This window comes from Saccostrea cucullata, unplaced genomic scaffold, assembly GCF_032062105.1.
Source record: "Saccostrea cucullata isolate Sc308-1 unplaced genomic scaffold, CSIRO_AGI_Scuc_v1 ctg881, whole genome shotgun sequence".
Classification (NCBI taxonomy): domain Eukaryota; kingdom Metazoa; phylum Mollusca; class Bivalvia; order Ostreida; family Ostreidae; genus Saccostrea; species Saccostrea cuccullata.
The window spans coordinates 48,560-64,213 of NW_026921081.1; the positions used below are offsets into that span (position 1 = coordinate 48,560).

At 31.7% G+C, this 15,654-nt stretch overlaps 1 protein-coding gene and 1 long non-coding RNA gene across 5 annotated transcripts in view; one reads left to right on the plus strand and one right to left on the minus strand.

Annotated features, from left to right (window-relative positions):
* Positions 1-43: 43 nt before the first annotated feature.
* Positions 44-3,161, minus strand: LOC134259126 (uncharacterized). 2 transcript variants are annotated; one of them, XR_009990288.1, is made up of 4 exons: positions 3,029-3,161; positions 2,311-2,345; positions 1,967-2,068; positions 44-137 (listed from the first exon to the last, which is right to left on the minus strand). It is a non-coding gene; the product is annotated as an uncharacterized LOC134259126 (long non-coding RNA). The 2 variants fall into 2 exon arrangements; XR_009990289.1 differs by having other exon boundaries at positions 2,307-2,345.
* Positions 3,162-8,652: 5,491 nt separating this feature from the next.
* LOC134259135 (ubiquitin-conjugating enzyme E2 Z-like) overlaps positions 8,653-15,654 on the plus strand; it is a 50,976-nt gene continuing 43,974 nt past the window's right edge. For 2 of the 3 annotated variants that reach the window (XR_009990292.1, XM_062741735.1), the window contains exons 1-5: positions 8,659-8,728; positions 9,541-9,718; positions 10,424-10,496; positions 10,914-11,101; positions 11,467-11,578. Coding sequence is in view for 1 of the 3 variants with exons in the window: in XM_062741735.1 (XP_062597719.1) it covers positions 9,555-9,718; positions 10,424-10,496; positions 10,914-11,101; positions 11,467-11,578 (537 nt within the window). In the remaining 2 variants the exon portion in view is untranslated. Of the gene's footprint in view, positions 8,729-9,540; positions 9,719-10,423; positions 10,497-10,913; positions 11,102-11,466; positions 11,579-15,654 lie in introns of all 3 variants that reach the window. The other variant, XR_009990291.1, reaches the window with a different exon arrangement.

Below are 15,654 nucleotides of genomic sequence, written 5' to 3' on the forward strand. Positions count from 1 at the left end.
TATTGCATTGTCACTTTTCATTATTTATCTGTAGAATATTTTTACTTACCAAAGCATATGAGGGTTGATTCATCTGGTCCAGGAGCATAATTCTGGATTCTTGGCATTTAAACTTCTTGGCAAGGTCTGACAGCTTTCTGAAAATAAAATGAGCATCCAATCAACACTGAATTATGCTCTAAACTGCTTATAGACATGAACAGGATAGAAGTGGAATAACATGTCACAATGAAGTAATAAGCATAAAGACAAGAAGACTATGGATCAACTTTCAAAAATGGAGCAGCTTGTTCCTGTCTGCCTCACTTTTTAAAAGATGACAGCAATTACATAATTTAACTTCGGTAATTCAAACACTGACACATGTATATCGAATGCCATAGATATCTCAAAGTAATTTAAAAGTCCCAGTAACTCAATATTTTTCCCTCAACACCTCAAATCCTTGGATGTCTTGTAATTTTTTTTTCTATGACCTGATAATGGCTAACTCTCAGTTCATAAGTTTTCTTGGTTAGCAATAAAAATTTCTGATTCTCCATATGATAATTGACCAGCATCATGAACATGCATTTTACATTTTTTTTTCTTATAAAGACCTTGAGAAACTTTTCCAAATGACCTTGGGTGAAGAACATGGCACAACACTCAGGTCAATCAAAAAACATAATCCTTGCATCGAGCATGAGCTACATCATGATTCATTCTTCATTGCAGAACATGGCAAGGAAAGGACATCTGAAAATGACCATAATCTTTATAAAACTGCTCTGGGTCAAGGTCATGACACACCTTCAAGTCATTAGCAATCTTTGTGTGAATTATGGCATTTTAAGATTTTCTTCAGTAGAAAGTTACAGACCCTAATCATGCCACATGTACATGTACATTATATTTGGTCAAAATCTTGGATTTAATCAAATGCTGTTGGTTAAAGTCAAGACATATCCTTATGTTAAAAAAGTTACAAGCAATGATCAAGTAAAATAGGGAATTCCAAAGCTTCAACACTGCAAGTCATAAGTCAGACATGATTGAAGGAACTGAATGACAGACAGACAGACAAGCGGGACCTAAAAATATGAGTCCTCATTCATTTCTATAATTCTTCTAAATAGGATGTCTAAGTTCCGGTTCAAAGGTTATTAGAAAGATTAATTTATAAAGTCAACAGAATGATAGATCTACAGAGAGGATAAAACAATGCAGTACCTCTCCTCCTCCCTCATTCTTTGAACTAGAGACATGATCATGAACAAAGCTGGCATGGCATTGAAGATTAATTCTTACAAGAGCTTGATAATCTGCCTCCAAGATCAAAAAGCAAGCTAGGACATTTTTAACATTTAGGTTTACTATGAAGATGTAATAAGATGAAGAATGACTCATTATGTATCTGGAAATACACCCACATGTCAAAAATCATTGGCTAGATTAGGAACTTGAAGGTTGTCAAATTACAGCTCTGACAAGGTTGTGTGAGGACGTTTAAAATTTCAAAGGAAAACTTTCAGTTTTAACAGTGGTTACATTGTGATATGGTGTACTTGGTGAAAGAGACAAAATAAATGGAATACCTGATAGTCTTCATAATACAAAGTAAAATGAGGGTTACATGTTCTGTTACATATAACGTCTTAATATTGGATATGAAAAAGGGTAGAGCTATCAAAGCAAGAAAAAATTGACATTCTACCTATACCTACCTACCTAATGACTTTATTATGTGTATATTCCTGAATTTGTTTCAATAAAGCATGCACACAGAATTTGTGCTCTCATTTTTGTAATAATTAACAAAAGCTTAACTCAATGTTTTCATCTTGAACTTTGTACCTTTTCTTACTGTCAATGGCTTCAGTGTGTACAATGTAATGCATAACTTCAACCTTAGATATACTTGAACATATGTTCAAGTGACTCCCATACATTATCATAAATTGAGGTTCATGTATAAATTATCTACCAAAATTAGAGCAGAATAAAATAGCCTGGTTCCTTGGAGGGTGTTCCTTTACTTTCTTCTACAGCAGTAAATCCAATTACTTGTACGTTCTGTCTTTGTGTTCTAAAAAATATTTAAAATATATCTAGTCGCTAAAAATGCTATTTGTACATGCATGACAAGGTAAACTTATAAAGAACTGACAGGCTCAAAAGTTGAATGGAGCCATGTATTTTAACTCATAAGATTTAAATAAAATGAAAATGTTGCAAGCCCCACAATTATCATTCTTGCTATTTACCTGAACATATACTGGGGAATATACACATAGGAATAAATAGGAATACAACACATGCTGCACAAACCTGCTAGATGAAATCATAATCATGTGTCTTTTTACCTGGAAACAAGAAATTTTCACTTCCTTTTCAATTTTTTGAAAATAGAATGCAATAGTATTGTTTCATAGTAATTATGGTAATCTTGTTTATTTATTTATTTTCTGCTGGAACAAGCTAGACTAATAAATTTGAGTTAACTAATAAATTTTTTTGGAGATGAAACTAATGCACAAATTTATGCATAATATCTATAAATACAGTGTGTATGTATCCAATGATATCATTTAATATTATTTTACATTAAATGTGAAACATGATTGCTTAATTGCTAAAAAAAAAATCAATATAATGCCTACAGAAAAAAATGTGATGTGAAGTCATGGACGTTAATACTAACAAGAAATTATCCAATGGTGTGAACATGATGAATAAGTGCACCATTCGTCATCATTAAAACAAGTGGTATGCCCATAATATCATTAGATCCACCTACATTACACGTATGTCATCTCTTCGTGTACAAGCGACATTCCGCATGTACTTTAAAACTTTTAACAACAGCAAATAATGAGGCTGGAAATTTCAATTTTAGGTGTGTTGAAAGTTTGTTGCTTTTAATAATTTGAATTATCAAAAACAAAACAAATCAACTCTGGTATTCCAGAATGAAGTGCATTGCAAGATTACACATAAGCACGCGTGGGTCTTTATTTCGAATATACTGATATTTAATGAAAATTACCTTCATAACATTTATCCAATAGAAGATTTGTCTTTTCTGTTTGTGAAAAAAATCATGAAAAGTTCTTGTTAAAGGAATTTGGAATACATAACTTCCCAGTTTTGATGTTTTCTCTCGCTATCGAAAGAGGAAGTTCAACGGGATGGTGGTATTTATAGAACTTATGGGTAGCGTAGTAGATGGCAGTGGAATGATAAAAACAAATTAACGTTAAAAATACAATTTTACATTTTTTCGAAACTCCTTAATGTGATTATTTTGGGAATAATTTATTTTTATAGAGTTCTGATTGTAACATTTTGTTGAAAAAAATATTGTGGGGCCTACTTTTACCACACTCTTAATTCCGGTTTCTTGTCTTGAGGGTTCGTGTCAATATTCGATAAAATTTTAAAGCCCTTTTCCAGGAAATGATTATGATAACAGGCTTTAACTTTATTTTAATCAAAATAAGATAAAAATTTTGCCATGAAAATCTTACGTGAAGTACATTGAATTTAAAAGAAACATACACGACTGAATTTTTGCAACATTGTGAACCAATTTATTATTTTTCCCATACTTCTTCTCAAATAAAAAAAATTAATTGAAACAAAGAAGAATCTTTAAATTACCATTTCATTTCTTTAAAATTCAGTAGAAAAAAAATCGGAAACAGAAAGGAATTTGTGTCATTATAATTTTTCCATTTGATATGTTGGAAAGCATTATGTAAATGGTCCCTAATGCTCAAAATTTTAGGTGAATCCCCATATAGTTATCTGCCCATCCCACATATTGGCGTTCTTTCAAAAGCCAAAACTAGCAAAAGTATTGTATTGTGTATTTTTCAGGAAGATGTCGTTAAAGTAAGACTTTATCCCAACAATTTTGTAAAACAACACGAGAAAATGTCTAAATTAAAATGTATGTAAATTAATCACTTAAAAATATTTTTTTATAAATAAAAATACACTTTTGCAAAATATCTACTGAAAGTGCGCAGAAAACCGGTATAATTATTTTAAATGTCATTTGTTTTTAGACATTTGTTTCAAATTAACAGAGACAAAAATAATTTCTATTTTTGTGACTGTGATGTTAGTGTTCGTTAATTTTATTAAAAAGTAAATCAAATCATGTAAATATTACTGATATAATAATTATATAAACTAAATATATTTGAATTTAATAAGATCGACTGCATAGCATAGCTGGAAAGAACATATTCAAATAGAATGTGGAGCACATATAGCTATCAAATAAAATATATATTACATGCTACATCAGAGAATTTCCGCACAAAGTTGTTATAAATAAAATAATATTTTTATCTGCTTCTTTGCAAAATTTTTAATAAACTGTTAATCATATATACTAGATTTTTTTTAAAAATATCTTGGACATAATCCCTGCTTATATTTAATTATTTATTTTGATTTTTATATCTGTCGTTGTGTATATCGGTGTGTGTGTTCTTTAATTTGTTCTGTTTTAAACGTCATTAAAATGATTTTTTTTGGGGGGGGGGGAGCGAGTTGGAGCTGGGGTTTCCCGCCTCAGAAACTAAGTAAAACACAAAATGTTAACGCTACATGATGACAATTTTTCGAGAAAATTTATTTCAATTTCCGTTCTTTTACAAATTACAAGTCTGCAATATAATTGCAAAAAATTGTCATTCCAACAATTCACAATCAAATTTATTTTGCTCACCCGTTCCCGAATTAAGTCTGGAAATTCCCTTTTCCAGAATTTATATTTAGAATGAATGCACTTTGACAAATTATCACGTGACCATTTTATTGGTATCAAAATGGCTACCACCTAAATTCCTGCAATTAAAAAAACCTTAAACAGCATTTAAACTAAAAATGAAACATCTTTATGAGAATTGTGTGAAATGATACAAACATGCAACGTCTATTTGATCAGCTTGATCATAGGAGGTACAAGTCAATTAACGTAAACGTTTATTTTTAAGGTTGAGAACTTTGCAATTCTTATCAAGATTAATTACTGGCATTGTCTACAAGTTCAAAACCTAATAAAGAACTTGAGGATTTAAAGTATTTATAATCGCTAAAAACTGGGAAAAAAATGAATTAAGTACTGTGCATTAAAAGCGGAATTACTGTTAGCATCTGTCGAATTTGAATTCATTCTGTAATGTACAGGAGCCACATGGATGGGTAAATATTTTCATGTCGGTGCAAAAGAAACAGAGATATTTCGAAGACAACAGACTGTGATTATGTGTACTTCATAAGAAATATGAAGTTATTGTAAAAAGAAAAGTTTCATCTTAATTTCTTCGGCGCTTTTTAGTTACCAATTGGAAACAGTAATATGCAAAATTTATTGATGAATAATACTTGATTGTGAATCTTTATTTTTTTTTTATTATTAGCACGTATAGTATTTGTTTATTATCATGTACAAGTACCGAGTATTATTATTGATTGGCTCTGTCTTGTCCTGTTATACAATGAGAGGGTTTGCATATATTAGGCTTTGTCTGTTTCCCAATCCTTCTTGGATTATTCAAGAAAATATGTTTAAAGTTCAAAGTAATACTTATTGGAAATAGTAAGCAATTTGGGGGGAAACAGGGTCGAAGTAGCATTAATTGAGAATTTATTTCCTATATATTCTATGTTTTTCATAATTTTTCACAAGAAAATTGTTGCCTTTGAAATTTTTGCATTACTCTATCAGTAAAAAGGAAACACAATAAGGATAAAAAGCTTATAAATTAATTTTTTTTTATCTTTAAGCTATAAAGAGGATGAAAGGGAAATCTTTTGACTTGTTCATATGTATATATTATTTTTAAATTTTGTTTTGTTAAGGTAGGTCCAGACTTTCAAAAATTCTGTTAATCTCATATATCTAAAATTAGTATAATTGTATTCTATAAATGAGTAGACCTGTGGGACTAAGGAACACTTGACCTGCCCCCCCCCCCCCAAGTTTAAACTTATTGAGAGTCATTGTAATATATGTAACATGTACTATTTGTTATTTTGTAAACTGATGGGCTGTATTGCCCAAAGATATATTCTGAATAAACTATTACATAATACTTTTCCCCTTTGAATGCCTTAAATACATGTATAGCGCCTAAACTGACTAAAAGGCCCAAAAAGACATATCTTTCCGTGCTTATTTTCCTAAAGCCTTCTCAGAGTATATACATGTACCCCTCAAAATTCAACAGCTTAAGGTTCATAAAACCCTCTCCTCACTCATATAAAATGTTGCTTGAACCTTAATGATTTTCCAAAGGAACTGTATTCTATAAATAAAATACAAACAATTAAACCATAGCTTGCTGGACAAAATTGGACAAAAAGACTTTTCAAATTTATAAAGGAATAATACATGTAGACATTTATATCATTAAAAGTTATCTCTCTTATCGGAGTATTTATGAACCTTAAATTTACTGTAGAGAAGTATGGACACCAAAGCACATCAATATTATATAAAAACTTGAGAAATTAAAATATTCATTTGCCAAGAAAATTTTTTATTTTAACTAGAAAACATCATCAAATTGATGTTGGTTCTGCCCAGATCCTTCAGAAAATCATATTTTATCATGGTTAACCAGTCTTTTGAACACGTATATTCCCATTTTAAGTATCAAGTTTTACACTATTTTTATGCAAAACTTGAAAAAAAAAAATGAAAAGTGGTACAATTGTTAATGATAGATTTCAAGTCAATTTGTATGAAAAATGCTAAAAATTTTGGCCCATACACAGACGAAAAAAGAATTCTGTGCTATAAAATGACTTATATCAAATGGACAGAGTGTATCTTCAGCGTTATTTTCATAAATATTAGATACCTTTTACACAACAGCAATTAAATAAACAGTCACATACTAGTACTTGTGGTATTGCTGACAATTAAATGGCAAAATTATTTTGATAGACAAGTGAAACCAGAATTATATACTGTAGTACAATGTACTAGTAATTAGTGTATAAAATTAAAACCGGATCCGTAAAAGTATGAACCTTCCTTAATTTCTGTACAAAAGAAGATGTGTTTGTGAAACACTGATGCCCCCGTATGGCAGCTTATGGCGAGGGTTAAAATCTGCCAAATCCATATCAATACTCCAAAGGTCGAGGTCAAAAAATCAAATTAAAAGTGTTGGTACCCCAAGGAAAGTCTTGTTACAAGAAATACCTGTGAAATATGAAAGCCTTGGTTTTAACTTTTCAAAAGTTGTGACCAATTAGTTAAAGTTTTTAAAAAGTAGGGTCACACTCTTTGGTCAAGGTCTAAAACGTTTATACCAGCTGAAAGGTCTTGTCAAAATTAATATACATATCAAGTATATGAAAGCCCTATACCTCTGACTGTTCAAACGTTATGGCCAAGGTTAAAGTGTAGTATTTTTTGTAAGAGTACGTCAAACTCCAAGGTCAAGAGGTCAAATTTGGTGGTACCCAAAGAAAGGTCTTCTCACAAGGAATACACCTGTGAAATATGAAAGCCATAGCCCCGACCACTCAAGAGTTATGGGCTAGCTTGAAGTTGACAACAGACAGACAGAAAAACAGGCAGACAGACGGACAAGACAAAAACAATATTACCCGGGATCTTTCGATCCAGGGCATAAAAATAATAGAATAACAAATGTAATCCTTTCATTCTTCTTCCTGCTCGGTAGATATGCTTTTCTTTGAAGTCGATATAAATACATGTATCTATATGGATTGACCTAATGAAAGGGTTATTTGTATATTCATCAACAAAATAGCGACTCCACAAGACCTAAGAACAGTTCTCGGCATTGTATGCTTTGTTTTAGAAAATTAATGTCTCCTTTCTCGTTTTTTATGCGATCGATCATCAGTATAGATCGGAGGTGCATATTGTTGTTGTCCTGTCTGTCTGTTTGTTGTCAACTTTAATCTTCGCAATAACTTTTGAACCATAGAAATGGAGACTTTAAATTTGATATGCATACTCCACTAATTAAGTTCTTTCAAATGACACCAAGGTCAATAACCTTGTGACCTTGACCGTGACCTATATGCTAAAAATACCTTGTACGAACTTTGTTGTCGCCGGGTGCATAGTGTTTCACAAACACAACTTATTCATTTGGTAGTTGCATTGAGGAATTTTAATATCGAAATTGAAAAAAAAAATCCAAAGTCTATTAATATTGATTAACAAAAGTTTAAAATTACGAAATTCATGAATTCATGTTATTTTCATCAGCCGGCATAATGCATTGAGTCAGAAAGAAAAAAAATACAATTAATATATAACTTAAATTTAAATAGGCCTTTATGAATGTGTTAAGTGGGTGAGGTCGATCATGTATCCTAAAAATTATTTTAGACAAATTCCTGTTGTCAATGTTCCAGTTACATGCTCCTATGTCAGTATTTAATCTTTTTTTCCCCTAATCTTCTATTAAAAATATAGTTCCAGCACATCTTTATACATATAACTTATAAGTGTAATTTATAGCATATACACATATTTAACTAAATATACATTGTACACATTTACATCTTATTCAATATACAATACACATTAATATTTTGCATTTTCTTTTGAAACACAACTGTACACTTTGCGCATTGATTAAAATATAATCCACTCTTTCATTCAGGACGAAATCTGTTCACCATTTTCTGATTTATAAGGGAAACAGATTGACAGAGGCAGCTCTAGACAATGATCCAGGTAAAGGTATAATACATGTACAATGTATTTATTTTCAGCATTTTATGGCACTTCTAAAGTTGTTGAACTGCATGATGGTCAGAGCTCTTTATGTTTTACCTTTATTAATTATTAATCATGTTTATTGTTCTGAAATGATATTCATTTAAAAAGAAACTTGGATGAATGGCATTGCATGTACATGCCACGTACAGGTGCATTTGAAACGGTGAGAACAGGACCTATATATAGACCCCCCCCTTCCTTTTCGACTTTTTCTCATAAGATATATTTCTATGTAATATAACTGATGTGATATATAATCCACACATGTAGATCTACATGTACCATCATTTCGAAAAATTATCTAAAACAAACATCTTATTAGGGGGATGCGGTTTCCTGTTTTCAAGTACCTATGAACAATACATGTCCAAAGAAAATGGAACAACATGTATATATATATATTAATTTGTCATTCACACCCCCCCCCCCCACTACAGTATATCATACAACTAGAGAAGTGTGGAAAAAAATATATGTAAATGTTATATAAAGTCAAAAAGGGAATAATAGTAAATGATTTTTTATTAATAACGTTTAACATATTTGTCTCCTTGAGCAGTGAAATGTTAATTTCAATGTTTGCAAAATTCAATGTTGTATAGAAATAGAAGAAAAGGAAATTAAAATAAATTAGAAAAAAAATAATGAAATAGATAGACAACAAAGAATAATAAAATAAAAAAATCATAACAAATGAAAAAAATTACATTCGTGTTTGATATTCGTTTGTGTAATTAGTGCGATCAATGAACTTATTCGTGTTTTAGGCTAACCAATCAAGATGGCAGCCTCCAAGTTGGAGGAAACTGACGACGAAGGAAACGAAACTTTGGGATTTGTTATCGATGAAGTCATCAATAACATAGGATCGTCCTGGGATCCAACGAACTCTGTTGACTGGGCTAAGGAAAAGGCTACGTCACAATGTTTAATGAGAATAAAAAGGTAGACAGTCGACTTAAATATATTCATGAATTGGACTATGATGTCACTATAGTCCTGTGGAAATACTCAAAATGTTATGATTATATACATACATTAATTGTGATGTTTATATAAATTTTATAGCTATGTCGTCAATTTTCGTCACACACCTGCATAGACAGTCGTATAATTAAGTCTTTCACTGACTCTATAAACATTGATATCAATGCATTGATTGAACATTTAACGCCTAAAGTAATTTAAAAGCATCTACAGTATGTCACATCAGTGTTCCACATCAGACCAGCCCACTCTCCATCATGTAATAAATCAAAATTCAGTTCCATTCCATTGCAATTCTCAAATGGTAGCTCTTTCATTTTCAGTAGTAAAAGTCTCTTCTCTGCATTCATGCATCTCATAACATCTTTTTTACTCAATCCCTCCTAATTTTACATAGTTCACCTTGTGTGGTCCAGGTTCTAAACTTCTTATATATATACCCAAAATTATTTTGGCAACCAAAAAAGATCTCATTAACAGGTAGTATACAAAAAGTAAAACATATACAAGTGGCATGTTCATCCAATCAGTTCACTTCAGTGTCAACTGACCAAGACTGTGATCTTGGTGATTAGATGACTTACCATCAGAGGGATTTGAACATCCTTAGATAAATTTACATGTAAAACAAAAAGTTATTATATAGCTTTGATTTTTTTTCAGAGACATCATGTCGATATATAATGAACCACCACCATGTATGTGTATAGTACCACACAAAGAGGATATGACTGTGGTAAGCTTGCAGACATGTTCACTTCTTTTCTGTGTATGCTAGAATTTATTATGCTCATATGCATGATACATGTATCAGTCAGGTCTGACTGTCCAGAACCACAGGCCTTTAGATTGCTTCCGACTTACAAAAGGTGGGGTGAAAAAAGATTTGTCCAGAATATTAAAAAAATTACTGGAAATATTTTAAAAAAATTTCCAAAGTGAAATTATAAATGTTTAAATATTTATTAGCTAATGCTGAAACAAAGACTGGTTTTGCTTTACCTTTACATGAAATATTGCATATTAGGAATATGCATGTATTACAATTTACCTCCCTATCATTTCCATGGTATATTGGATTTGATGTTTACTTGAAAGGACTAATTTCATGTCAATTGTCACAACAATTCAAAATTAAAAAACTCCATTTCAGATCCATGCATTGATAACAGGACCTTTTGATACTCCATATGAAGGAGGATTTTTCTACTTCATCATCCGATGTCCCCCTGATTATCCAATCAGACCCCCGCGAGTGAAACTCATGACAACGGGAGATAACCAAGTCCGATTTAATCCTAACCTTTATAAAAATGGAAAAGTCTGTTTAAGCATACTTGGGTATGTACATCTGATATTACTGATGTCAGTAAATGTGTGATTACCAGGTATATGTTAAACTTTAAGGTTCTTCAATTTTAGTGAATTTCATTGTCAAAATATCAGATTAAGTCAAGGTAGACCAAATTAAGACATAGATTAAGTAATGTCAACTATGATTTTGTCCCAAAGGCATATGTGTCAATTAGAAAACATACAGCATTAGAATATGCACCCTGTTACTTTACTATAATAATTGTAAATATTGACAGAGTTCCTTGCATAATGAAAAACCTAGAAAGAGAAATATTTTTTTTATCTTAAACAATTTGAAGACTTTGTACTGGAAACTTATACAGACTTTACAGCCTATACTTTTGTTACAGGACTTGGTCAGGCCCCGCGTGGAGCCCAGCACAAAGTCTGTCCAGTGTTCTGATCTCAATCCAGTCCTTAATGAACGAAAAACCATACCACAATGAACCTGGATTTGAAAGGGTATCATAATAAATTGTTTCACCTCCACCTCCCATAAAGAAAGCCTTTTTTTCATAAAAGAAAGTATGTGATTAAGACAAACTCCCACTCTAACTCTACATATCTAGTGCATACAATTGTTTTGTTAAACCTTCAAACATTCATTATCAAATAAAGAAACATATTTTAGGAATTGCTTAATACAGTGGACCTTCAGATATCCGGATGCTTCAGTGTCCATACGATTTTTCATGGGAACAGATTTTTAAAATGTTATTTTGTCTTGTTTAACTGGTGGTTCAGGTATCCAGATGCTTCACATACAGTACAGGCCTCGAGTTTTCCGCAAAAAACACGGGGCCCCGTGGACCGCAAGTCCACGCTTTAGCGTGGACCTCGAATCTTGTCGGCGCCTTTGAAGTCGTCGTTTCTGTGCACCGTGTAACACGGTGTGTCGCAGTTCTGATGATAAATATTTTAAACATTTTCATTGCCCTTATTTAATAAAATTAAATCAACTTTCTTTTGAAATATTTGTTGTACTTTTCCATAAATTAATTTTAGTAATTTATCGCATACAGATTTTTCAATTAATAAGATGCCTTAAAATTTAATAACAACGTACTCGTGTCCAGCAACAAAAAAATGTACAATCACGTTTCAAGTTAAATTCTAATTATACGAGGGTCATTCAAAAAATACGTAGACAATGTTCCTCATCGTCACATTATTATTACAAGAGTATAGATTAACACATTTTCGTAAATAAAAACATTTAGTTTGTCGATGTGTGAAGTTTCATTTGATTTGATTCAGTTGAACACATGCTAGCCAATTTTTAAAACAACATGTTTTGTTGCCACGGAGCACGATTAACCAATACTGTAACGTCAAAACGACGTTGAAAAAGTTTCTCAAAATTAGTCTGCTTTTTAATTTCATACACAGTTTGTAGCGTCTTCTCCATTCATAAAAATGCATCCATAACACTAAACACTTATTTTGCTTACAATTGTGCAAATAGTTTGAACTAGATTGTCATTGTTTTCAAAATTCCTTAGGCCTACCGCGGAACCCTATTATTCCAGAAGCAGTGAAACGCACATCACGTTTAATGACGTTCTTAACTCTTTTAACAAGATTTTCAACTATAACATGTTTCTTTGCAGACCATCCATCGTCTGATTTAAACTTGCTACCACTCAAAAATTGTATTTTCCATTTTATACAAATACACGGCTAATTTTTCATGCATTTTTTCGTTTATATATTAGATATTTTTAAGTTTGTTAAAGAAGTTTCCCGAATGGAAAACAGAATTTTATTGCTACACGCTGCTCCGTGACGTCCTCCAATGTCATGGTTTTTTGCCTTTTTTAATCAAGTCCAATGTATTTAGAGACTGATACCTTTTAAACGGAACGATGTATTACAGTACCTGATATCATCCTAAGTAATTCAGCAAAACTGAATTTAAACATGTAAATTTTATTTTGTTACGACTCCATTTATTCGAATTCTGGCTATAGATACTATAAACTGAAAATCTGTAAATTACTCAATTTTGACTATGCTCCATGACCCCATTTTTGGTGTTCTAAATCGTTGATAATTTGTACAAATATGAAGATATATTCCAATTTTTTAACTCAAATTATTCGAATTAGTAGTTAAAATATGTGTACTAAATTTGGATGTAATATGACGTTAAATAACAAAGTTACGACAAAAGTCTACGAACTTTTTGAATGACCCTCGTATTAGTCATAACAAGAATAGATATGGGTTACCCCATATCCAAAGATATTCGACTGTTAGATTTAATATGTTTAACAGTGTTTATAATGACGTTAATAAAAAAAAAACTGCACTGTCTAATTATGGAACTGTTGTAAATATCGTGATTCCATAGCATTACGGTCACCCAGTCTCCTAACAAACAGTACAGATAGGCCTACATGTACCTGTAGCCTTGGTCTACACACGTGCAATGGAGCTGTCACACGCATCCAGCGAGCTCGGAGAAACACGTTTTGTTTTGCCGAGAAGTTACGGTGTCAGACAAAACTTTTCTTTTCTTAATTAGATCATATAAATACGAATTCTGATTAATAAAAATTATACAATCCCTGTTGAACTTTATATAGTTTGTTCTAACATTTGCATCTGCAACAACTTGTGTTTAAAATGGCCGGGTTGGGAAAATCAGGACCGGGTCAGAAAATTCTAAACTGAAAACATGGAAAACCTTTTTTGTTTTGAAAATAACTGAAATATACTAATATATTTGTCGCAGAAATTACTTACATTATTCAAGTTCTATATATAATGGTATGCTGAACTTCAACACGAACCCGAATCTCCAACCCATGCAGTTCTCGTTTTGCCACACATACCCTACAGTTTACAAAGTGTACACACGAGCAGGCCAGGGATTGAAAATTCCGTCATTTAATAATACACACACACAGAATGATTAATTTTTTCTTTAAGAACAAATTGTATGATAATTAACGGACTATAAACATGTACTTAATACAATTGTTGATATAGTATTATCAATTCATTGGTGAAAAGATATGAATCGAAGAATGACCTAATTATTCTCTGTTATCAAACACGTAAAAAAAAAAAAAGGCTGAGGAGGGAGCGAGCGTAGGAATATTGATATTTTTTATTTGCATTTCGGGGGGAAAGTGACTTTCTAATGATATTTTGACGTTATTTTTGATTTCTTTAACGTATGACATACACAACTTTACTCTTATCATGAACAATAATGTTGTATCTACTTATCATGATGGAATTATTTTGGTCGGACCAATATGTGTGAGCTGCCGCTGAATACAGTTATATATCTTGCAAAGATAGTATGCATTGATCGAATATATAGAAAAGTTCAATAGACTATTATTATATAACACTAAGAGGAAACACACTTTCATAAATGAATTACTTCATTGTCTCTACTTTCGATTTTGATTTTAACCGTGTTCATTTAAATTGTTGATACAAGATCGTTTTTCCCTACGTATGCATTCATACGTAGTACATATCAGATGCGTGATTATACTAAGTGAATTAATTATTTTGTAAGAATTTAAATATACATGTATATGTCAATCGGCAATCCTCGGCTGACTCCGCTACGCTCCATTCAAACCTCGGATGTGATTAGTGGAGGAATACGCATCAAATCCTTACATTTCTTCGCCGGAAACTGCCTTATCACGCATTTCATAGTTCGCTCTGCATTACGTTCTTTGAAAATGTTTCTTAATTTGTGCAATTCTTTATCGTAAACAGGTATTGATTACAACCTCATGTACGTAGGCTTTGAAAGCTAGAACAAACTGTTGAGAGCGCCACACAATAACTCCGATCTCAAATGTATGACATTTGAATGAAATTCAAATAAGATCACATGACCTAAACAGCAAGATGGAAGATCACCGTTGACGTCCGAGGTTATGTGCGAGGTACGAGTCATCCGAGGAAATCCGAGTGTGTATATGTACTGTGTCTAGAATAATTTAAAAAAAAAACGTATCAGACTCGCACATTAATTCTGCTCTTTGATACCGATACCGATACTCGGCGAATCATTGGACAGGTTCAGATAATGATTATTGCAGTAAGACTAACACTAAAAATCTGTAATTATGTAAAATATATAGATAAAAATTAAATGCGGTAAACTCGAAAATCTACTGAACAGGCAGAGATGATAATCTGATAAATTTCGTTAACTAAAATAGTGATCAACTTAGTAAACACGCTAAATACAAAAATCACAGCCGAATTTTTGGCAAGTGAAATGTACTTACTTCAGTAAGAATATTATTTCATTCTGAAATATATCGTGTGAAAAATGAAAAGAGAAAAAAAAAACGGATTGAGAAAACATATAGATATTTAGCGATCCCCCCTCCCTTCTAGAAAGCGATACGAATCAGCTGGTTAAAACTTTATCAGAAGTCTGCAAATTTATGTTGTGTTTTTTAAAATCTAAATCTACGGGATACATACTTATTTTTTTTTCTGAAAAAGGATAAATAATTTAACAAAGTACATGTAAGTTTATAATCGTTGTTGTC